Consider the following 16,024-nt stretch of genomic DNA (forward strand, 5'->3'; position numbering starts at 1 on the left):
AACAGTTCATAAATGTTTGAAAAAAAATTTCTTCATCTTGGTAATAAAGGTAATGAAAATTAAAATAATAGTGAATAACAGTATTTTCTGGTAGCTTCGAACTCTTCTGGTGGGAATATAAATTGTGTTACCTTCTTAGATGACAACTTGGCAATAATATCAAAAACTTTAACATTTTACTTACCCGTTAATCCACTTATTCCTTCTCTAGGACTTTATCCTAAGAAATTAATTATGGTTATATAAAAGATATAAAAAAATGGAAATAATTTAAATATCCAGTAATTGGTGAAGTGTTTAATTAGCCAAGGTATATCTATTTACATGGTAAAGCCATATATTGTTTAGTATAAAAATAAAAGCAGGTTAGAAAGAGTATGGCATGCTATTTGTATTTAAAACCACATATCTACATACACATTTAAAAGAAACAAAAGATATACTCTACAACGTCAATGGAGATTTTCCTCTTCCTTTACTTCTTTTCCTTTTTCTTCCTTCTTTCCCTCCCTCTCTCCCTCTACCCTTTTCTCCTTTCTTTCTTTCTGCCATCCTGACTTCTTACTGATTATACATGTTACCACCATGAATATATATTATTTGTGTGGTAAATGCAATAAATTTAAAAAATACAACTGGAAAGGCCTGGGACTATCACTTGAATCAATACAGTAAGGCACCTATATGCTTTTTTCTTTCTCAAATTTTGAGGTGATATTTTTCAAATAACTCAAACCATTATTAAAATGACCATGGTGAAGAGGATCTTGCTAATATCAAATATTGAGATTTTAATTTTTTCACATGGCATAGTCATCACATACGTTGTTGCTCTTTACAGGATGGGTGGAAGACATAGCTGGCTGTCTTTTCAATGATGTTTTAAAACTTTAATTCAGTGAAACACATTAAGAACCCTTCTTCTTGTAGCAATAATTAATATTCATTTTGGTTCAATGCTTTGGAGTCATGGGTTAAAATCATCTCACATATCTAAAAGTTCTAGAAAGCCAGAAATCCCTCTATTTCTGTTAGATAAAAAGATATGTTTATTCACTTTAAAATAAAAACAAAGTATTGAAAATGACAGAGAAAATAATAGATCTATCTCAAAGAATTATTTAAAACTTATATGAATTAATTAATTAATTAATTAATTAACTGGTATGTAGTAAGTGCTCCATATATATTTGCTATTTTTATCTAAGATAAGTTTTCTATAAAAATTACCATTTTACAGTGTAGGGCTGCCCAGTAGTCTCTTGATACAGGGTTCTGAAATATCTCAAGCATTAAATACTATAAGGAGAATTAAGCAATAGCCACAGATGCCTATGGTGGAGTTAAGATACAGATAAATAAAAAGAGAAATGGGAGAGGAGGGAATAGAGAAAAGAGAGTAAGTGGCAAGGCCTTCTCATTTCTAACTCTGCAAATAAAGAGCTTGGAAGCACCACTCTGTTTTAACAACAAATACAAAGCTGAACAGATTTTAAAAAATCAACAACTCTTCTTGGATCGATAAGAGAGGTGAAGACACAAGGCAAATTGGAGGGACAGACAGGCAAATTACATGGAGTCATGGTTTAGTGGAGCAAAGACTCATAAGCAGAAACTACCATGGGAAGCAGTGTCAAGGTGGAAAAATATGAACTGTAATTGATAAATTACTGGAGGCTCAGTGCAAACAAGTCTGAGAGTTCAAACTCCAGAAGGACCCCTGTCATGAGGGAGCTGCCACACTTTTGTGAGTTTTACCTCCAGGAGCTCAACAAGTTTCCCACAATAAATATCAAACAAAAATCCACTAGTGCTTCCAGCCAGGGGAGGGGAAAAGAAACATTCTGAAATAAGCCAGAGCTCTGTTTTATTAAGGCTTACCTATAGGAGAAACTATTAAAACAGAGCCTAACCCACTGGGGTTATCGGAGCCTAACTGTCCTGGGTGAAAGGCAATATCCAGCTGCAGTCCACTCTAGCCATTCTCTCCTACCTAAGTGGCGGGCGGGGGAGGGGGTGGAGCGGAGACTGAAAGACATTTGTGAAGTACACCATCCAGAGGCACAGGCTCACTAAAAAACTGAGACCCAATCATAAGATTGCAGATAGTTTCCCTCCCCCACACCTCTTCACCACATTACTAAAGGTCTATTTTGAGCAATTCCTTTTATACAGTACATCATGTCCAGCTTTCAAGAAAAAAGTATAAGACTTACTAAAAAACAAAAAACACAATTTAAAAAGACAGAGAAAGCATCAGAAACAGATATAGCAAAGCTGTAAGAATTATCAGACCTGGAATTTAAAATAGCTATGATTAATATGCTAAATGCTCTAATGTATAAAATAGACAGCATGCAAGAATAAATCAGTAAGTCCTAGGAAAGAATGCAAAAGAAATACTACAGATCAAAAGTACTGTAACATGGGCTTATTAGTAAACTGGATATGGCTGAGAAAAGAATCTCTGAGCTTGAGCATATCTCAATACAAACCTCCAAAAATAAAAAGCAAAGAGAACAAAGAAAACAAACAAACAAACAAACAAAAAACAGAACAGCATATCCAAGGACTGTGGGACAACTACAAAAAAATATAATATATACATAATAGGAATATAGGAGAAAAGAGAGAGAGAAAAAAACAGAAGAGAAATATTTAAGACAATAATGACAGAATTTCCCCCAAATTAATGTCAAACACAAACCACAGAATCAGGAAGCACTGAGAATACCAAGCAGGATAAATACTTTAAAAAACTATACCTAGGAATATTATTTTCAAACTATAGACAATCAAAGATTAAAAAAATAGTCCTGAAAGAAGTCGTAGGAAAAACGACACTTTGCCTTTAGAGGAACAAAGGAAAGAATTACATCTTACTTCTCAGTAACCATGTGCATAAGAAGAGAGTGAAGTGAAATATTTAAAATGTTGAGAGAAAAAATACCCCACTAGCCTAGAACTATATACTCTGAAAAATGATCCTTTAAAAGTAAAGGAGAAATAAAGACTCTCAGACAAACAAAAATTGAGGGGATTTATTGCCGGTAGAACTGCTTTGTAAGAAATGTTTAAAGAAGTTCATTAAAGAGAAAATAATATAGGTCAGAAATTCAGATCTACATAAAGTAAGGAAGAGCACTGAAGAAAGAATAAGTGAAGGTAAAATGAAAACTTTCATTTTTCTTATTCGTAATTGATCTACCAGATAAGTTTGTTTAAAATAATATCAACAATGTATTCATTTGACTGATATATCTTACATATATGCACATGTACATACTTATGTATGTTTATATATAAGTGAAATGAGTGACAGTAATGATATAAGGAATGGGAAAAAATTAGGATTATTTTGTTATTATAAGGTATTCACAACACCTGTGAAGTGTTATAGTGTTGTTATAAAGTGGACTTGGATGGGTTTCAAACTCTCTATATATGTTGCAAACTCGAGAAATCACTTAAAAAAGTAAAAAAAGAAGTATAACTGACGTGCTTAGAAAACAGAGAATATGGAATCATATAAAATGCGCAATTAAAGCCAAGTAGGGCAGCAGATTGGAAGCCAAAATAAGAATAAACAACAAGGGCAACAAATAAAAAACAATAACAAATATAATAGATATAATAATACAACTATATCGATCATCACTTTGAATGTCAATGGACTAAAATAACCAATGAAAAGACAGAGATTGATCAGCATGGACCAAAGAACAAGATTCAACTATATGTTGTCTACAATAAACCCAATTTAAAGACACATATAGGTTAAAAGTAAATGGATGGAGAAAAGCATATCACACTAACACAAATCAAAAGAAAGCAGGAGTAGTTATATTAATTTCAGACAAAGCGGACTTCAAAGCAAGGAAAGTTATCAGGGATAAAGGAAGGTATTACATAATGATAAATGGGGTCATTTCTCCAAGAGGACATAACAATTGTTAATGTGTATGTGCCAAATAGCTGAGTATCAGACTATGTGAGGCAAAAACTGATAGAACTGCAAGGAAAAATAGATGAATCTACTAACATAGTTGGGGACTTTAGCAGCCCTCTATCAGAAAGAGCTCTAGCAAGTAGAAAATCAATAAGGACATAGTAAAATTCAACAACACCATCAATCAACTGGATATAATTGACATTTAGAGACTATTTCATCCAACAACAGCAGAATACATACTCTTCTCAAGCTCACATTTAACATTCACTAAGATAGATCACATTCTGGGCCATAAAGCACACTTAAATTGAAGAATAAAAATCACACAATGTCTGCTTTGAGTACAAAGGAATTACACTAGAAATCAATAATAGAAATATAACGGGAAAAATTCCAAAACATGGATATTGAAAATATATGATACACTTTTAGATAACACATAGGTAAAAGTAGAAATCGTGAGAGAAATTTAAAAATATTTCGAACTAAAATGAAAATGAAAACACAACTTATCAATAGTTGTGGGATGCAGCAAAAGCAGTGCTTAGAGGGAAATGTATAGCATTGAATGCATACACTAAGAAAGAAGAAAGACCTAAAATCAACAGTCTAAGTTTCCACCTCAGGAAACTAGAAAAATAAGAACAAATTAAATCCAAACGAAGCAGAAGAAAAAAAATGGTAAGAATTAGATCAGAAATCAATGAAACTGAAAACAAGAAATCGATAGGAAAAATCAACAAAACTAAATGTTGGTTTTTCTAAAAGATCAATAAAATCAATAAGCCTCTAGCCAGACTAGAAAGAGAGAGCGAGGATACGAACTACTAATATCAGAAATGAAAGAGAGAACATCACTATAGATCCATGGACATAAAGGAATAAAGGAATACTCTAAATAACTCTATGACCAACAATTAGATATCCTAGATGACATGGACCAATTTCTTGAAAGACACAATCTGTCAAAATGTACAATACAGTAATTAGATATTTATATAACTTACAAAGTGATCACTCTGATAAATCTAGTATTCTTCGACACCTAATATAGCTACTACAATATTATTGACTATATTCCTCATGCTATACTTTACATCCCCATATTTTATAACTGACTAGTTTGTACTTCTTAATCTCTTCCCCTTTTGACTCCCCACCCCTGACACCTAATATAGCTACTACAATATTATTTACTATATTCCTCATGCTATACTTTACATCCTCATATTTTGTAACTACTAATTTGTACTTCTTAATCCCTTCCCCCTTTTCAACCATCCCCCAAAGCTCCTTCCCATTTAGTAACCATCAAAATGCTCTCTGTATCTATGAGTTTGTTTCTATTTTGTTTGCTTATTTCGTACTTTAGATTCCACATGTAAGTGAAATCATATGGCATTTTTCTTTCTCTGTCTGACTTACTCCACTCAGCCCAATACCCTCCTCTAGGCCCATCATTCAAGTTGTTGCAGATGGCAAGATTTCATTTTTCATATATCTGAATAACATTCCATCATATATTTGTACTACCTCTTCTTTATCCATTCATCCATTGATGGACACCCAGGTTACCTCCATATTTTAGCTATTGCAAATAATGCTTTAATAAACATATGAATTCACATGTCCCTTTGAAGTAGTGTTTTGGGTTTCCTTGAAAAAATACCCAGAAGTGGAATTATTGAGTCATTCTTTGTCTCTTGTTATAGCCTTTGTTTTAAAGCCTATTTTGTCTTGTATAAGTATTGATGCCCCAACTTCTTTTTTTCATTTCCATTTTCATGAAATATCTTTTTCCATCCCTTTACTTTCAGCTTGTGTGTGTCTACCAATCTGAAGACTCATCTCTTGTAGGCAGTATAGGTAAGAGTCTTGTTTTCTTTTTCATTCGGCCATCCCATCTTTTGATTGGAGGATTTAATCCATTTACATTTAAAGTAATTGTTGATAAATATGTAGTTATTGCCATTTTTTAATTCATATTTTTGATCTTTATTGTTCCTCCTCCCCCTCCCCCTCTCCCTCTCCTTCTCCCCCCCCCCCCCACAGAGGAAGGGGAGGGGCTACACCTACCTTAATAGAAAATTCAGCTTTAGCTCCTCCCCCCTCCTCTTCCTCCTCCTCCTCCTCGAAGTCCCTTTAACATTTCTTGGAATATTGGTTTGATGTTGATGAACTCTAGCTTTTTCTTGTCTGGGAAGCTCTTTAATGGTCCTTTTATTTTAAATGATAGCTTTGCTGGGTAGAGTTATCTTGGTTATAAATCTTTGCTTTTCATCACTTTGAATATTTCGTGATAATCCCTCTGGCCTGCAAAGTTTCTGTTGAGAAATCAGCTGACAGTTTTTTGGTACCCTTATGATGCGAATGTTGGTACGCTTGATGTTGTCACAGAGACCCCTTAAACTGTCCTCATTTTTTGGATTCTTTTTTCTTGTTGCTGTTGTGATTTGGTGTTTTCTGCTATATTATCTTCTAAATTGCTGATCCGATCCTCTGTTTCATCTAATCTTCTGTTGATTCCCTCTAATGTTGACTTCATTTCTGACTGGTTCTTTTTTATGTTTTCTATCTCTATTTTTATGCTTTCAATTTCTTTGTTAAAGTTCTCACTGAGTTCATCTACTTTTCCCCTAATTCACTGAGCATCCTTATAATCAGTGTTTTGAACTTTGCATCTGGCAGACTGTCTCCATTTTGTTTAGTTCTTTTTCTGGAGCTTTGTTCTGTTCTTACATTTGAGACATATTTGTTTTTGTTTTGTTTTGTTTTGTTTTTCTCTCCCCATTTTGGCTGCCTCCTTGTGTTTGTTTCTATGTATTAGGTAGAGTGGCTATATCTCCTGGTCTTAGAAGAGTGGCCTTATATAGTAGGTGTCTTGTGGGGCATAGTGGTGCAGTCTCCCTGGTCACTTGAGCTGAGTTTTCCAGGTGTGTTCTTTGTATGAATTTTGTGTGCCCTCTTGTTGTAGTTGAGTGTTGGTTGCCATTTGCACATCAATTGGAGGGACTGAGCCACGGGATGATTGGTTGTGAGGACTGGCCAGTGAGTATAGTGGAGGAGCTGTTGTTCAGGGGCTGACCCTACAATGCAGAATTCACTTTAGCAGGGCTCTGCTGCCTGCTCTGTCTGCCCTTTGGATTTGTCATCCTCAGGTGTGGCCCCAGCTGGTGCTCCGACTCAGTCCAAAGGTGGCCAACAGGCTTGTCTGTCCTGGGGCCGCCTGAGAGGGGCCTAGCCACAGACCAACTTTAGCTGCAGCCTGTGCCTCACCTGGGGACACCTGGTATGAGCCACCAAGAACCCCGCAGATGGCTGCAACCTGTGAGAGAGTTGAAGGTACCTCGAGGGGCCAAGCTAGAAATTGAGGCCAGTTGCCGCTAGTGCCGGGCCTTAGGGTGTTCAGCAAGAGATACAGGGCATGTTGAGGTCATATGCTGCTTGTTTGGGTTTTGTTAACCTTTGAGAGAGTTTAGGAAAGTTTGCAGCATGAGCCAAGACAGGCTGTTTGTATGAAAAAGCCACTAGAAGCAGCTTGATGGGCCTGTAGGTTGGGTGGGGTAGAGTCTCAAGGAATCACCAGGATGGGGTGACCAGTGTTAGCCAGGCTAATGGAGACTCAGATATGATAGCTGTCTGTGTCTCCAGGAGGGGAGAGGGTTCAACAAAGAAATAATGGATTCTGCCAGCACTTCTGTCTGGGAGAAAGCTGCCCCATCCAGCCCTCACCCTGAAGCCAGCCAACTCAGTTCCTCTGCATATGTCCCTGGCGCACTTCAAGCTGCTGCCCTTGCTCTGGGACTCAGAGTGAATGAGCCTATCAGTGGATCAGTTCATGTGTACGCCCTCTAAGAAGAATGCCTGGGACTCCAGCCATCATCTGTCTCAGTTAGCCACAATCCCTGTTGGTTTTCACAGCCAGAAGTTGTGGAGACTTCTCTTTCTGGCACTGAAACCATTGGTTAAACAGCCTAGTGTGGGACTGGAAACACTCATTCCTCTGGGCGGACCTCCACAGTCAAGATATCTCTCCCAATTTTTAAACCAATTTTTAGCCTGTTTTGCATCTCTACAAAACTTAAGAGTCTCAGGGGGGCTTCTTCTCTATGTCCTTAGTTATAGGACTTCTGTTCAGCTAGACTTCAGGCAACACTCAATAATTGTGGTTCTGTAGTTCAGCTGTACTTTCGATGTAATTGTGAGATGTGACAAGCACAGCATTTACCTACTTTGCCATCTTGACTGGAAAGATATACCGATTCTTTTAAATCTCTTTCAGAACATACAGAGGGACTACTTTCTAACTCATTCGAATGCCAGCATTACCTGAATATCAAAACAAGAAAAAGACATTACGAGAAAAGAAAACTACTGACTAATATGTCTTATTTACATAGATTTAAAAATCAAAATCAAAATATTAGAAAATTGAATCCAAAAATGTATAAAAAGAATTATATATCATAACCAAGTGAGATTTATCCAAGATATGCAAGGCTGGTTCAATATTCAAAATCCACAAGTAACAATACTATTAGTGAAAACAAAATCTTTAAAGGATGAAAACAATATCTACATACTCAACAACATAACATCCATAACTTCTGGCATCCAATAAAAAATTACTAGGTGCAATACAAAAAACAGTGCTCTAGACTCAGAGGGAAAAAATCGGTCAATAGAAACATACTCCAAAATGACAGTGATGATGAAATTAGCAAACAAAGATTTAAAACAGACTTCATATACATGTACAAAGATTTAAACATGAGAGAAAGGTATAAAATATAAAAAGGAACTAAGTGGAATTGCTATAGGTTAAAAATATATGAAATAGGAATCAGTGATGGCCTTAACAGCAGTTTAGAACTGCAGGAAAAAAAATCACTGAACTTGAAGAGACAATAGAAAGTATCCAAACCAAAGCACAAAAAGAAAGAAGGCTAAAAAACAAAACCAAACAATAAAAAATCAAAAAAGAATACAGCTTCAGTGACATGTGGAAAACACCAAAAGGTTTAGTATACATGTAATGAGAGTCCTAGAAAAAGTGATGCAAGGGGGGATAAAAAGTAAAATATCTCAAGAAAAATGGCTGAAATGTTTCTAAATATGATAAAAATTAAAGATCTCCAGATACAAAAAGTTTAACAGACACTAAGCAGAATAAATACAAAGGAAACCAAAACAAAGCAAAACACAATCAAATTGTTGGAAAGTAGTGATAAAGACAAAAATCTTAATATCAACCACAGAAGAAGACAAATTACATAAAAGTAAACAGACACTTTAATAATAACTGATACATCATCAAAAACAATGCAAGCCAAAAGATAATAGAATGACATCTTTAAAGTGCTGAATGAAAAAGAAAAGAAAAAAACAAAACTCTGAACCCAGAATCCTATATCTAATGAAAAATATTTCAAATATAAAGTTAAAGTACTTTTTCATGCAATGAAAGCTAAAATAACGATGGCAGAAGATTTATAGTACAAGAAATGTTAAAAGAAGTTCTTTAGGTAGAGGAAAACAATACCTTTTAGAAACTCAGATCTACAGAAATAAGAGTACCAGAAATGGTAAATATAGAGATAAATATAAAAGACTTTCTTCTCCTTTTTAATTTCTATAAACTATAATTGACTAAAATAAAAATAAAATAATAAATTGTGGGGTTTATAACAGTAGAAATAAAATGCATGATAACACTAGCACAAAAGATAGAAGGGAATAAATCAAAACGTACCATGGTAAGATTCATACATTAGATGTAAATTGGTATACTATTATTAAAAGGTAAACTGATGAGTTAAAGATACATATCGTAAACCCTGGAGCAACTATTAACACAGATAAATAGACAGAGAAAGAAAGAGGTATATCTCATAATCCATTATAAAAGATAAAATGTAATACTGAAAAATACTGAGTTAATCCAAAAGAGGGCCAAAATAGAGGGGAAAAGAACCAAGTTTAGAGAGGACATGCAGAAAGCAAATAGTGTAGACATGCAATTCCAAGTATCAGAATATGGAGTCCACGAATTGATGCATACATTTGATTAAATGGTCATTTGATTTCTGACAAAGGCATCGAAGTAATTCAACTAGTAAAGGATAATGATTTCTAAAAATGGTGCTGGAAAAATTATACATTTGTATGAAAAAATATAAATTTCAAATATAAAGGAAAAGTACTTTTTTATGTAATCAAAAGCTAAAATAACACTTACCTTATTCATAGTATACAAAAAAAAAAAAATCAACTTGGAATTAATCATGGAACTAAACACAAAAACTAAAACTATAAAATTTCCAAAAGAAAACGAAGGAGAAATATTGGCACTCTTTAGATAAGCAAATAGTTCTTAGGACACAAAAAGACACTACTATAAAAAAATGAATAAGTTGGACTCATTGAAATTACAAACCTCTCCTTATCAAAAACCTTGTTAAGAAAATATAAAAGTAAGATACAGACTGGGAGAAAAATTTTATCAATACACATATCTACATGTAATTTGTATCAAGAATATATAAAGAACTCCACAACTCAGTAAGACAAATAATCCAATTAAAAAATAAAGAAAAGTTTTGAATAGGTATTTTACAAAATAATTTTTTCAAATAACCATTAACAATGATGCTGGAAAAATCATACATTTGCATAAAAATGTGTTTCAGGAAAGTATAATTATCAGGGAAATGTAAATTAAAACCAGAATAAAATAATAGTACATACCCCTTAGAATAACTAAAATCAAGAAGAGAATTCCAAGCGTTCATGAGGGCCTGCAACAACTAAAACTCTCATACACTACTGGTGGGAATGTAAAAACACATGATTACTTTGAAAACCAGTTTCGTAGTTTCTTATAAAGTTAATTCATGAGATGTGTTAAAAACATTTATCTCTTTTAATAGAAAAAGAATGTCAAGGAATAGAGTGACTGAAGAATAATCAAAAGAATTTATGCTTTGATATTCGATTGCCCGGCTAAAGACTGCTTGACCTACTTTGAGGATATAGACCTTCAATGATTGATTGCTACGAAAACTATTTCTTAAAGAATGTATTGGTCTTTGAAATGCCCACAGGAGGGAAGGGAATTAAGAAGTGCAAATTGGTAGTTACCAAATAGTCATGGGGATCTAAAGTACAGCATAGGGGATCTAAAGTACAGCATAGGGAATTCAGTCAATAACACTGAAATTACTATGTACGGTGTCAGATGGGTACTAGACTTATTGGGGGTGATCACTTTGTAAGTTATGTAAATATCTAATTGTACAACTATATTGTACAGTTGAAACTAATATAATATTGTATGTCAACTGTAATTGAAAAGTAAAAAATTATTTAAAAAAAAGGAAAAAGAAATGCCCACATGAGGTCCCCATCTTAATTATTTTTTGTATTTCTCTTTTATAAATGGATTTCATTCTAATTTTTCCTGCTAGCTTATGTTCATTCAAAGGATGTATGAAATCAGATTATATATTTCATTATTAAATTCATATGTTCATAAAGGAAACGTTTTAAAATATTTAGTCTAATAGAAAAAATAAAGAGAAATAATACAGAAGGTCTGGTTTCTAGTTCTGATTCTGCAACTCATCAATGGACAATCTTAGGCAATTCTCTTAACATCTCTGACCCTGGTATACTCAGCAATAGGACTAATTGGGAGCAAGTAGCAGTTTTGCTCTCTCATGCCAATTCCTGAAGTCCACTGATAGGAACTGGGTCATTTTTAGTACACTTTTGTGCTGAGTATCAAAATGGTTCAAGAACTTAAGAGTTGAAGGATAAATAATGGTTGAAGCATGTGAGTCACCAACACTTTATAATCTTTCAAGAGAATTCAGCTTTAATTCACCAGAAACAACTAAAAACAGCAGTAGGTGAAGTTTTTCTTTCGGTTCGGTAAAATCTACATCAGAAGTAATTCAGTCTCATTTTCTAGATAACTGCCTCTCTTTTGGTTAAGAGAAGCAGTGAGTGAATGCATGAAAATTAAAAGACAAAACTTTAAAAGGAGCTAATTATTATAGAAGCTTCAAGCAATAGATCCAGATTTTTGAAATCATTACATAAAGTTATCTATTGCTATTTTGCAGAGATAATGACCAAGAGAAAATGTAATATAATAACTTTAAAATAGCTAAAAAGATACTCAGGTAATGTCTAGCGAATAGTCAAAAGAATGAAAACATAATTATGAGCCAATTAGATTTTTTTATATGGATCCTAGGAAATATTTTATGAAAATGTCAATTTCAAAACAGTGTATAAGAAAAGTTATAAGTTGAAGCTAAATGTAAGTGATATAAATGGTTAATAGATTAACAAGACAACCTCTAAGTTTTCATCCTTTGTTTTTCCAAATATTGAGTATGGAGATTTAAAGGCAGAATATTAAGGATAAAACAATGTGAGAATCTTTACACCTGGCCCTGAAGGTGGGCCACCTCATAAACATTTCTTATTCAGATATGTAATCTGCTCTGTCTTTAACATTTGTTCTAGCTGCAAGCCAAAAATACAAAACAAATGAGATAACATATTGTCCTCAAAGGAATGATAGGATACCTTGTAGAGAGAGGGACCATGGGCATCATAATAAATGCCTTTTATGTTTGAAGAAAATGGACCAGTAATTTTGTCCATCAGTTCATTGAGTATATGCACCCAAGAATCAAAAAATATTTTTTCATTTCTTATTAATATCTAATATGCTCAATAGCAAAATATAATCTCTGGTAAATATTAAATGAAATTTTAATGATAGAACACTTCCTTAATAATAATAATAGAAGAAAATCTGCACTACACAATTTTCCTTTTCAATCTCCCCCTTAGGTTGTCTTAAGAATACTAAATTTTTATAGGAACTAATAGCTAATGATTCTCAAAAGAAGCCTTTATACTGAAAAAAAAAAAAGTGTAGGATAAACTTTTACAAATAATAAACTCAGCAAAATTTATACCAATACTTTTTAAAGACCTTTAAAAATACATGTAGGCATCTTTAAAATGCTTCCTTTACAAATAGTAAACTTCTCATACCTGGAATGTTACATAAAAAGTCCCATAATTGTTCTTCTTCCATGTAGCTCACAAAAACATTTCCAAATGTTTGTGGAGAAAAAGTACAATAGTATAATACTTTAAAGATGGCTTCCATCAAGCTGGATACTTGGTTCAGATTATTTTCTGTATCAGAACACTGTTCTTGAAAAGTGTGTTCTTAAAAAGAATAAAAATGATTTAGTAAGATAGGTATCAGTGAGTATGATTAAATTCTTATCACTTACACAAGCACTAACATAATGCTGTAAGAATATATTTGATTACTATTTACATAGTATTAAATTCTTATCACTTACCCTAGCATAATGCTGTAAAAAATGCATTTAATTAATATTTACAAAGTAAGAGAAATGCCACATCCTTTCAGATCAATGGCCCATCTAACCCAATATTGTTTCTCATATACTCGTGGATACATATAAAAGAAAAAATTGTGAGAAGGACCGCGTGACATCACTTCAAAAGGCAATGCTAGTTTCCCCTAATGTAAGAATTCTGTTTTCTCTTAAAGAAAAATTTTTTATTCCTTTTTTTATTTAAAAGTAATACACATTCATTCTGGAAATTATAAAAAAAATCTGACTAAGAAAACAAAATTGTACCAAATCCTACTAATAAGTGATATTTATATTTTATTCATATTATTTATAAGCACAGATAAATGAATATATGTATGTATAACTTGAATGCCAAATAGTATTATTCTATATATATTCATTTGTTATCTAAAATCTACTTAAGTCTAGTTGAATCTTTGCATCTCTCTTTGGGATTTGCGTTCTGTATTTTTTAAATGGATCATCGATTATGTTCTGAAGTTCAAAACATAAATTTCATAAAAATTCATTTATAGTGTTATTAAAATTATGCCACCAATTCTACAAATAAATTTATACATATTTTTCAAACCCATAGGCCCTATAATTTCAGAATTAAGAGGTTTATCATTTTTTCAATAAAACTTTCAGGAATTCCCTGAAAGATATAGCCATTTTAATTGCTCTTTTTGGCCCTCCTCTGGCTCCATTATGACTTCTTCAAAGATGAGTAATCAGGAGTTCCTACACTGTTGTATCTCTGGGTTGGACTGGAAAAGTGAAAGAATAATTTCTACTTTGTTTAGATTATTAGTATGATATGCCCAGTCTCATAAAATGTAAAAATACTTTTTGAACTAAAGATAAAAATTGACTCATACCTTATCTCTTATATTTTAAATATCTTGAACAAATGCAATCTGGATTCTTTTGAAATGAGCATATTTATTTTTCTTGCTCATTTAGAAGCTCATTACTTTGTTTCCTCTTGACAATTTTATTTTTTGTGATTTGATTTTCATGATCAAGAACTTAATGTTATCGGCAAACTAAGAACTAGCATCATAGACTTTATGTAGAGGAAATTTATTGTTTTTGCCTTCCTAATATCCATTCTCTCTTTTTTTAAACAAGTTAGTTTTCCTTCAGCAAGCTATCACTGCCTCTATCCCCTAACTTGCATGTGTGGACAACCCCTATCCCCCAACCTCCCCCACTTCCCACCGCAAACTCTGTTTACTTGGTTGGATAAAGCTGGCTCCATCGCCTGGGCTGGGCACATGACCAAGGCCTGGCCCATCAGAGCATGACACCCCCTGCACTATCAACAGTAATTAGCTCAGGGATACGCAGGTAACCAATGAGAATCTTCCTCAGAATTTTTGCCGGAATTATTGCCAAGTGCTGTTCAGGTAGGCTTGTATGGGCAAGGCCCAGAGGGAAGCTGGATCCCTGGCACAAGTTTTTAGATTCATCAAAAATTTCAAGCTGCACCTGCCTGCTGCTTGTTAAGTCAGTCCTTTCTCATCTCCTCCACATAGAGGTCTAGCCCTCTCCTTTTCCTTTCCCTCTGCTTCTGGACCAGACATTTGTGTATTTAATAAAAAGACTTCCGGATATGTCTTTATGGGATCGTCAGAGGTTAAAGGAATAAAAATTAGTGAGTTCTAGATCTACCTAAAGTTTCCGTTGTTCAGACAATCATTATCCTCACCTCCCTCAATCAATAATTTTACCCAAGAGGTATTATCCTATCAGATCGACATCTGGCCCAGGCCTGGACTCTCTTATTGTCCTCCCCTTAATATGAATCATGCTACTGTTTCTCCCCACTCCTCATTCTAAAGATGGAGGAGGGACTCTTCTCAATGGTGAGTTTGGAGGTGGTGGGTGGGGGAGAACTAGGCATGGTTGGCTAGGCTTAGAAGGCCCGCTTGACTGCTGTTCTGTCACTGCAAGGGACATCTAGGATGGCTGGAGGGATGGAGGGATGAGCTTAATTCTGGAAAGCAGTGTTGGTAAGCCACATATTTAAAGCCATATTCTCTGACGCAGGTTTTGTCAATAATAAAGCTGCTGTTTTGAATTCCATCTGCTTTCTCCTTTATCTATCAAATGGTTTGTACATTATATAAACAAATATAATATTTGGAAACAGATCGTCTTTTCGATAACATTGAAGAGCTCTTTTCACTGCAGTTATTATTTCAAATTTCTTTTGAGAACTGAACTTGTTAGTGCTTGAAAGGAAGGGTGGCCTTAGGTGAAGAACTTGACCACCTACCCACCGGGAGGCTGTGTTTACTGCCACCAAAGATTTAAACACGTGCGGCACACTAGCACTTTCCAAGACTGCTTAATTTTTACTTTCTACTAGAATGTTGTTAATGACAAGCTCCTGCTGAGTCACTAAAATGGATTTGGCAGCGATATTGTGGAAAAGAGTGCCATGAGCTTAGAGATGCTGAATTAAACAGGCACTAATGAGCATCCCTAACCAAAGGGAAGAGACAGAAAGACTCACTTTAGGCATAGGTATGAGATAGAAAGTGCAAGAATAGAAAGCGTAACATATAAAACAAGGACTCAAAACCTAGAACACAAGACCAATAAATTAATACCTGGGAAAAAGGGAGTGGAATATCACACAAAAATT

General features: G+C 34.1%; 1 protein-coding gene across 15 annotated transcripts in view; it reads right to left on the reverse strand.

The window, feature by feature from the left end:
* KIAA0825 (KIAA0825 ortholog) overlaps nucleotides 1–16,024 on the reverse strand; it is a 356,002-nt gene that overhangs the window by 198,499 nt on the left and 141,479 nt on the right. For all 15 annotated transcript variants that reach the window (XR_003046665.1, XM_015590466.2, XM_015590467.2 and 12 more), the window contains one exon: nucleotides 13,028–13,207. Coding sequence is in view for 14 of the 15 variants with exons in the window: in XM_015590466.2 (XP_015445952.1) it covers nucleotides 13,028–13,207 (180 nt within the window). In the remaining variant the exon portion in view is untranslated. The remainder of the gene's footprint in view (nucleotides 1–13,027; nucleotides 13,208–16,024) is intronic.

The sequence above is a fragment of the Pteropus alecto genome, unplaced genomic scaffold (genome assembly GCF_000325575.1).
Source record: "Pteropus alecto unplaced genomic scaffold, ASM32557v1 scaffold20, whole genome shotgun sequence".
NCBI classification, from domain to species: Eukaryota; Metazoa; Chordata; class Mammalia; order Chiroptera; family Pteropodidae; genus Pteropus; species Pteropus alecto.